The 9622-nt window shown below is 36.2% G+C and overlaps 1 protein-coding gene across 2 annotated transcripts; it reads left to right on the top strand.

The window, feature by feature from the left end:
* The first annotated feature begins 2550 nt into the window (after window positions 1-2550).
* LOC130465986 (U-box domain-containing protein 33-like) lies at window positions 2551-4034 on the top strand. 2 transcript variants are annotated; one of them, XR_008925998.1, is made up of 5 exons: window positions 2551-2663; window positions 2789-2910; window positions 3135-3239; window positions 3676-3778; window positions 3869-4034. XR_008925998.1 is itself a non-coding variant. In XM_056834749.1 (4 exons), exons 1-4 carry the CDS (start codon window positions 2646-2648, stop codon window positions 3957-3959), a joined length of 336 nt encoding a protein of 111 aa, XP_056690727.1. In that variant the 5' UTR covers window positions 2551-2645; the 3' UTR covers window positions 3960-4031. The 2 variants fall into 2 exon arrangements, 1 of the variants encoding a protein (XP_056690727.1); XM_056834749.1 differs by lacking the exon at window positions 3676-3778 and having other exon boundaries at window positions 3869-4031.
* Window positions 4035-9622: the final 5588 nt, after the last annotated feature.

Here is a 9622-nt window from a genome sequence, read left to right as displayed (position 1 = left end):
TACCTAAAAGATGAGGCCGATCTGTGGTGGAAAGAGAATGGAACGTACTAGGCTAAGTGTTGTCGAAGGATTTAATTGGGACTATTTGTTGTTGCATTGAGGAAAAGGTTTTATCCTCCTTTTATAACAAAACGAAAAGCGCAGGAATTCATAAACCTTGGGATGGGGAGTATGACCATCGCTGAATATTATAGCAAATTTATAGCGCTGTCGAGGTTTGCACCTGAGGTTGTAGCCACAGAGGAGATAAAGCCTCAGAGGTTTGAGCAAGGGTTGACCGATGAGATCCAGTTGGGATTAGGTGGGGAAACCTTTACATCTTTAGATAATGTGTATGAGAGAACCGCTCATATTTATGGTTTGTAGTCTAGAAGGGACAAGAAAAATGTTGTTGGGGAGAAAAGAAAAGAGTTTAATGCCCGGGAAAACCAAGGGAATTTCAATAGGACACTAGTAGAAAAAACGCTTGTTGCAGCCCCCTTATTGAAGGGGGCATAAAGAAGTACGCTTCAACAACCAATCGGTCAACGCGGGTCAAACATTATAAACTGTTGTTGAAGCGAACATTTTTGTTGTTCGCTTCAATAGCAGTTGTTGAAGGGGGGATTAAATGTTCGCTTCAACAAATAACAGTCGCATATACTCCAACTTTTGATTCTCTCTCCTCCTCATTTCTTCTGTTAACCTGAAAGATTCATTTCTCTCTCTTCTCTCCCCTCTCCTCTCTCCCGGTTCAAAACTCCTCAAACCATCCGCCCCTTTCCATGGAAGGTCTTCTATCTTCTCTCCCTCTCCCCCATTCTCTATAATTTCAAAGAAGGTGTCTTCATAAACGGCCTCGATTTCGTTTTCTTTCTCTCTCCTCTTTCAAAAAAAAATTCGTGTTAGATCTAGATATTTCAAGCGAAAACGAGGGAGTGCATCGGTCAAGCTAGTAGCTTTACTGTGTCGAGCATGGTATTCAGGTATAACCTCTCTTCTTCTCTCAAGATCTATCGTTTTTGCTTTCTTTTTTCTTAATTTTATGCTGATATTGCGAAAAATTGATGTTATGGGTGTTGAATTCGTTCAGTTTGATCAGTTGATTGTTCCTGATGAATATCGTTGCCCCATTTCTAAAGAAATTGTGAAGGACCCTGTTATTTCATCTACTGGAAGGTTTGATTCCTATCTGGATTTTTCTTTAAATTTCATGGGTTTTTGTTTAACTTCTCTAGGTTTCGACTGAATTTTTCTGTTAATTTTGAATTATTTTTCTTGGGAATAGAGATTGGTTATTTTATTTAATTAATTTTCCGGATAATATCAATTTATGAATTTTTGTGGGTTCGTTTTCAATTTTTCGCTGGAGTGTCGATTTGGCATTTTCTTGAATACTACATGAACTTTTCGTGTTTGGTGAACTGAAATTTTCTATCAGTCGGTGGATTTTCCAGAAATTCTGGGAATGAAAACTTTATAGTATAATTTAAATGTATGGATATCATGTTATTCTACTTAATTGTTTTTGTAAATAATGAAATATTTGATAGTAGACACTGAATAGCTTACCAATGAGAGCTGTTTTGTATGAACTGTACAGTGGGAAAATGCAAGGAGTCTATTGCCTCCAAATGTTAGGGTTGTGTAAATGAGTATGAATGATTCCTGGTTTCGTGATTTAAGACCTACTGTGAGTCTTATCCTTTCTCCTTACAGCTTGATTACTTTTTATCAAGGAGTTTTCTTTTCCTTCCATTTATAATTATTCCTAGATTTTAAGCAATGATTTTTAGGTAACATCTCTTTTGAACTAGTTTCTCGTAAGGAAGAACAACATGAAGAGTGTAGCTGGAATCGATTAGACTTTCAACAGTTAGGGTGGTAAGCCCTCCATGTTGATTCTTAAGAAGTATTTTTGATGATATAAGCTTTTCTAAGTTAAGTTTAGCCTAATGTTACAGTGCCAGTGTATGCTTTAGCATGTTCCAGCTTCAGTGATGTTCAATTATTGTTCTTATGTGTCTTATATAACATTGAAGAGTTGTGGTCTTGTAGATTGTTTTCCTAGGGTCTGAATTGGCATAGGAGGGAGTGTTAATTCAAAGTTGTATTTTTGTGGTGAAAAAAAAATATTGGATTGTTTTTGTGTTTGTCCGAGTGCATAAACTACACATTTAAGTTTGTTTACACCCTAAGTACGCTTTCGAAACACATATTGACTTCTTGTTTTAGATGTCTTTTTTTAAGTAGAGGTATCCTGGGTTTGGTTGTTGTTATATCTCTTAGGCGTTGATGATGGATGCTATAAGGATTGGAGTCATGACATTCTTGTTTCAAGGATGGTTAGTTTGTAAGTCAGGATCCCTAATGATGTTCAAAGTTGTGCATACGTTGACCATTTAATATCTACATGTCTCTCACTGTTTGCTAGATTGATTTACCCTTCTTGTGGTTGTTTGTATAATCTTTTGTTTATGGTTTTCCACTTTCCAATTTGATGTTCTATTTTCCATCTTTTTGCCTGGATCCTCATTTGTTTTACAATCCAATTTGAATATATAGGGTATGGTTTTCGATCTCCTTTAAAGGCGGTCACACAATCGGAGGTCAATCAAGAATTGGAAAGACAAGAGGTTGAAGAAATGTTAGATGATTGTATTTAAATGTATGCCCTTAAACAGGTACTATCTCTTTCTTCCCCGTCTGTAACAACACCAGTTTATTTCCCATATCATAATAGTACCAAGTACAAATTGAGTTATCATAGGTATGTAAACTAGAATAAAGATTGAGCTCCTTCTTGCAGGTTCCCTCTGAGAAAATATGCATTGAGAAAGAGTCTATAACTGATGGAATTTTGGAACTCATATCTGAATTGGGGATACAGAAATTGGTGATGGGTGCAGGATCTAACAGCAGATTTTTGAGGTGGAGATAAAAAATTTGAAATGCACTTCCACATTTTTTGTTCTGTTCCGGTTTCTATAATTTTACAGTAATTGATTTTATTATAACTACTTCTGATTTTAGTGACCATGTTCTAGGCATTATTATATTGAGCAACGACAAATATCATATCGTACATGTTCTGATAAAAACGCACCCTCAATCTATAGGATGACATGTCCTGTTTTGTTGCCTTGATATTGCAGGATAAAACCAAAACCCACCTCAGAACAGTCTAATGAAGTCCTTAATAAAGCTCCTGATTTCTGTCATATCTGGTTTGTATACAAGGGTCGTCTAATATATACAAGGTATATTTTTCTTGCTAAATTTAATCAATACATGTTCATTCTCTTGGTGACTTGGTGTTACTTCAAATTGATAATTATTGTGTCTACTAGCTTCATATCTCTTAAATTGATTAATTTGTGTGGTATCAGAAATTACTAGACACAAGTTTCGTATCAAGGAGGGTAATAAGTATTCTTTTGCAGAAAGGTTTTTAATTATTTTCCTGTATCTCAAAGAAGCATTACATTGTTTTCCCTCTGACTAGAATCAGTTGTCGCATTATTCCAACTTGTCAAAACTTGGAACAAATATGACATGATTTTACAAAAATTTCAACAGCAGCATGCCTTTCACGGCTTTACTTGTGATTTATAAGATCGGTTCTAGTGCTTGCAAAATCATCAGTGAAATAAAATACTGAATACAGATATTGATTTCAGCAACATGTGGATATAGGGAAGCCACGAAGCAACTGATCACCGCCTTCTAGAAGAAAATCAGTTGAACAGATTGAGCTATTCAGAACAATCAGTTGATTCACCATCAGCTGAATCAGCTGGTAGCTCATGACCACTGTCTCAAAACATGCAACATTCTTCACCTGCTACTTAATTTGCTTTTTTAATTTTTATTTTATTTTATTTTGCAGGAAGTTTGAAGATAGAAGGGTGGTGAAATTTACTATGGAAGACTTGTCAAGAAATGATAAATGGGCATGGCGTAATTTTGGTAATGGTTAAGGGAAGCGTAGGCCGAATAATCGAATTGTAGATTCAAAGATTATTTTTGTGTGAATTTATATTGTAAAATTACATTAAACAATATTATTTCAATATTAATGTGAATGAAGTATTTATTGTTTATAATTGTCTATTTTATGAGTATTATAGTTCTTCTATTACCTAACATAGAAAATTAAAGCAGAATATGTAGCCAGCTTATGTGCTGTTGGGGCGGGCAACACAATCTTTGCCTCAACAGGCTTGTTTGTTGAGGGGGGAAATTTAATGTTCGCCTCAACAGGCTAGTTTGTTGAGGGGGGCAATTTATTGTTCGCCTCAACAGGCTTGTCTGTTGAGGGGGGCAATTTATTGTTCGCCTCAATAGGCTTGTCTGTTGAGGGGGGCTTTCAAAAGCCCGCCTCAACAGATATCTTTTTGAGGCGGGCTTGGCCCGCCTCAACAGATCTCGGACCTGTTGAAGCCTCCTCTGTCGAAGCGGGCCATGTTCGCCTCAACAAGCCCGAAATGCCCCCCTCAACAGGGGTTTTTTTCACTAGTGGGAATAGGAATGGAAATGGGAATTTTCAGGGGAGAAACAACCAGGGGAATAACTACAATAATAGAAACCAATCTGAGAGAGCGTACCACTGCAAGAGGTGCAACAATAACCACCCTGGGAAGGACTGTAAGAGAAAATTGGTGAATTGCCACTACTGTCATAAAAAGGGGCATAGAGAGTTTGAGTGCTTCACTAAGAAGAAAAGGGAGCAGAATGGTAGTGAGAGTGGTAACCAAGGGAAACCGGGGTTTAACCAATCCAGAAATCAGAGTTCGAAGCCTATAGGGTCGCAGAATAATCAGGGGAACCACAATAAGTCTGCCAATGAGAACAACAACCAGAATAAGGCTCCGGGCAAACTGTTCGTGATGACTAGAAATGAAGTTGAACATTATGCAGATGTAGTTCATGGTACTTTTTCTATTAACTAGTTAAAACGTTTTTTGATTCAGTGGTAACTCATTCTTTTGTTTTGTCATCTGTTGTTAAGAGTATGAATTTAGTAGATTTTGAGGTGATTGATTTACTCGTTAGTATACCTACTGGTGTAACCATAAGGTGTGCCAAGTTGTTTAAGAACTTGTCTTTGAAGATAAAAGATTGCGTTTTCTTTCTGATTTGATAAAGTTTAATCTAAGGGATCTAGATGTAATTTCTGGGATGGATTGGCTAAGTTTGTTCAAGGCTAAGGTAGATTGTGAAATTCAGAAAGTAAGTTTAGGGAACCCTATTGGAAGGTTGACCTCATATAGATGTTTTGAGAAGTCTAAGAACCTTTAGTTGTTTCTGTAATGCAAGTGAGGAAATTGATGAATAGGGATTGTGAACTATTTTTTCTGTAGTGTGTTAGAGGTGAGTAAAGAAGTTTGAGTGAAAATCGAGGATGTTCCCATTGTGATTTGATTCATTGATGTGTCTACGAGTGGAATTGCGAGTATGTCACCTGCTAGAGCCCCTGAGTTCATTATAGAGATAAATCCTGGAACGACACTTATATCCAAGACACCAGCATGGCACCTCCTGAAATGAGAGAATTAAGACACAGTTGCAAGAGTTGTTTCGTTAAGGGGTATATTAGGCCTAGTGCATCACCGTGGGGAGCTCCTGTGTTGTTTGTTAAGGAGAAAGATAAGAGTATGGAATTATGCATCGATTTTAGGGAGATAAACACCATCAAGAACAAGTATCCTTTGCCTATTATAGATGACATATTGAACCAATTGAATTGGGCGAGTGTGTTCTCGAAGACTGATTTGTGTTTGAAGTACAACCAATTGAGAATAACTGATAAGGGCCTAAGACCTCATTAGGACTCGTTATTGTCATTATGGGTTTAGAATAATGTCTCTTGGGTTTACCAATGCACCTGCCATAATTGTGGATTTGATGAATAATATTTTCCACGAATTCCGAATTAAGTTCGTTATTATGTTATTGATGATATCCTGATTTATTCAAGGAATGAGAAAGAGCATGACAAACACTTGAGAATTATATTGGAGACACTTAGAAAGAATTTAGTTTTATGTGAATGAAGTATATAAATCTTGAATTCATGTGTGTATAAATGACACCGACGGAAAAGTGAGGGACTAAATTGATTGAAAACTATGTTACGTGAGGGAATAAATTTAAGGGAAGGTTCGAGTGGTCCAGGATCGTTAGAAATCATTTGGCGTCTTGAAAAGATGAAAGGAAATATATGAATTGGTAAAAGAGCTAAGAGTTGTTCCCAAAAGTTATACATCCATGAAAGGCGTAATGAGGTTTGGTAAAAAGGAAAAGTTGACCAGAAGGAGTCTCTGTAGATCCTGCTAAGATTCAAGCTGTGAGTGAGTGACCTATTCCAAGAACGTGTCGATATCTAAAGTTTTCTAGGCCTAGATGACCATTATAGGAGGTTGTGAAAGACTTTTGGAAGAAAGCAAAACCAATGACCAACTTGTTGAAAAAGGAATCAAAATTCAAGAGGAGTGAGAAATGTGAGGAAGCTTTCCAGATCTTAAAAGAGCGTTTGACATCCGCACCTGTTGTCGCGTCAGTTGAAACCTTGTGAGACAAATAACCCTACCCATAACCTAGAGCTAACTGTTATTGCATTCGCTTTGAAGATTTGAGGACATTACCTTTATATGAAAACGTTTGAGATTCTTACCGACCATAAAAGCCTGAAATTTTGGCAAAAAGGTCCAGTTGAATCTTGGGGACAACATTGAAAATGATACTGCTTTCCACCCTGCAACCGATGGTCAGCCTGCGAGCACTAACTAAACCATGGGAGATATGTTGAGAGTGTACTATTGACTTTAAAGAGAAGTTGGGAGATCATCTAGATTTGATTGAATTTTCGTGCATCAATAGTTACCATGCAAGCATTAAGATGACACCCTTTGAGGCAATGTATGGAAAGAAGCGTAGAAGTCCCACTTGCTAGAATGATTTTCAAGAAAATATCGTATTAGGGACATGATTCTTTGAAGTAGAAATATCCAAAGTTATTCCCTGAGATGAGTTACGAGGGCGTAACTCGTTTTCTTTAAGGAGGATAGAATGCCATAGAAATTCGCGCTTTTTACCTATTTTTATGGCAATTTTATGCATTTTATGCTCATTTTTAGCAACTTATACATGTTTATGCAAAAAAATAGATTCTCCGCATAAGAAAAGGTGTTCTTGAGTAACACAAACAACTTTAAGTTGGCAAAAGAGTGCACATGAGTGGCACAAGTACTTCTCCAGTAAGAATAAGTGAAAACTTTTGAAAAATGTGTGAATTTTCGTGTCAAGTTTCGGGACGAAACTTCTTTTAAGAGGGGTAGATTGTAATCCCCAATAATTTTATACAATTTATTAATATATTTTAACATATAGTTAATTATATTTAAATACAATTTACGAATTTTAGAAGTAAATAGGTAATTAACGAATATTGTTTTTTATATGTTTTAAATATTTCAACGATTTATGAAATTAAAATAATTTTAGAATTTTATCTTGAAAAGAATTTGAATTACGAAAACACATTCCAAATTGAAAAACCATCCTAATCGATTTTGGATTGAAATCCTAAAACTAAATCCTAATTCCAGCCCAATTGGCAAAGCCCAAACAATTAAACCCAAAACCCCTTTTCACGTAACTGTTGTTTCTCCTCCCTTGCTTGTTGCTACCCAGCCGTCAAACACCGACCGCCGCCACCAACCACCGGCGGCCGCCCTCACAGCAACCATCGCAGAGGTAACTCCTTCCCCTTCCCTTTCTCTTTCGTCCTTCTCTTTTGGTTTCGGTTTCGTTTCTTCCCCTTAATCATTGTCGTTTGTCCAGCCACTCACAACCACCGCGAGTTTTCCTCGCCGCCAGCAGCTGCCGCGAACCTCACCGTCGCTGGACCGCTGACCTTGCACGGTAGTCTCTCTCCTTTTTTTTCTCTTTCACTTCTTGCTGTGTTTCGTCCTCGCTTCTCGGTTGTTCTCTTGCTCCTCTCTCACGCGTTTTTGTTTGTTGCGGCAGCCACACACAATCGCCTATGCACCGCCGTGCCTCAACTCGCCGCCGGTCCGCTGCCGCGCCTATGCTCCGCCGGCCAGCCTCTTTTCTTCTCCTTTTTGGTTAATCCCTGAAAACCCCTACGTGAATTGAATGTTTTAAATTATGTTTTAATTAAGTTTTAATAATTTAAATTATGTTCTTGAATTTAATTTATATGTTTTTATGATCTAATTAGAATTTTCAGATTTACATAATATGTTTACATGATGAATTTAATAACGTTTTAATAATTTAAATTACGTTTCTTGAATTTAAATTATAAGCTTTATGATTTAATTATGAATTCCAGAATTATAGGTTTGCATAATTGAATTATTAATTTTCAGATTATGTAATTGAATTGAAATAATGATTTTAATTATTTAAAGCATGAATGCTAAGATTTTAATAGTTTTGAAATCATGGTAGGATGATTATAAATTATTAAAGTTATTGTTTTTATGATTTCAAACATGTTAATTATGTTTTGCGAGTAGTTTGAAATTAGTTATATTGCTAAAAAATTTAAAGTACGATGTTTGCAAAGAGTTTTCAACGAATTTCAATCACTAATTCGATAATTATGATGCTAGGAAATCAATTATTCAAGTTTCGATATTGGGGAAGGTTCTAAGTATGTTTAGGATGTGTTTAGAATGCTTTATTATGGTTGCGAATGATTAGAAATTGATTGGGAATATTTGTTGGTTGTTTTAGGCGGAGAATTCTCTTTAGGCGACTTTTGAAAGTGTTAAAATGGCCTATTAGTTTCTTTACACAAGGTACTTACATACCTGTGTGCTTGGAGATGTGTGTTATTTGTTGAAATCATTTGAAATTGTTGATGAACTTGATTATGTTGAAATTACATGTTTAATATTGTTGGATGGACATGTTGAACATATATTTCGTTATGAGAATTATAACATGTTAGTATGGATGATTGATGCAAACATGTTTGTTGGGAACACTAGATTATTTTATATATATATTGATTCAGATTGATTGATCGTTGTTCCCTTTTAGCTTTTCACTACTTTATGAGGGCCGAGGACCTTGTTTAGTAAGTTGAAACCTTATACCCATATAGAGGGGTTGATCAATATTAAAGGAAAGGTTGAATTTAATTGGAATGAGTCTTGATTGATACCTTTGTGATCACTTACTTAATTCCAAGATAAAAACAGTTGTGATTAATTGTTGATTGTATGAATTATGTAATTGTTGAGTCATAACAAAGTATTAATCTGTAAATCATGTAAAGTGAAACTGAGTAGCAATAGCTTTAGGCTGTGCACGTCTGAAGTGACGGACAATTAGGAGTTGGGGTCATGGGTCGCCTATGGCTTTTCCCGGGGCTGGATTGATCACCGGTTCTATTTCAGTCAAAAGTTCCTCAATATCGCAGGTCATTGGAGTTACGGAGTCGCGCCCGTACCTCGTCTTCCTTAGTGAAGGATTCTAGTAGAAACTCGGTCCATTGACTATTTCAATTAAAATAATGTTAATGATACAAAGAGCTAGTTCAGTCAAATATTAGTCTTCAAGTCAATATGGTTTGGTTATCCTTACTTATGTTTTATTAGCATCATGT

The sequence above is a fragment of the Spinacia oleracea genome, chromosome 1, assembly GCF_020520425.1.
Source record: "Spinacia oleracea cultivar Varoflay chromosome 1, BTI_SOV_V1, whole genome shotgun sequence".
Classification (NCBI taxonomy): Eukaryota; Viridiplantae; Streptophyta; class Magnoliopsida; order Caryophyllales; family Amaranthaceae; genus Spinacia; species Spinacia oleracea.
Note: the sequence above shows the minus strand (reverse complement) of the source record. Positions and strands in the feature narration are given on the sequence as shown.

Bases quoted from the DNA above. Each gene is read 5' to 3' on its own strand.
- LOC130465986 (XM_056834749.1), top strand. The intron at 2,911-3,134 runs GTGGAGATAAAA...TTGATATTGCAG, and splicing joins TCTAACAGCAGATTTTTGAG to GATAAAACCAAAACCCACCT. The intron at 3,240-3,868 runs GTATATTTTTCT...TTTATTTTGCAG, and splicing joins GGTCGTCTAATATATACAAG to GAAGTTTGAAGATAGAAGGG.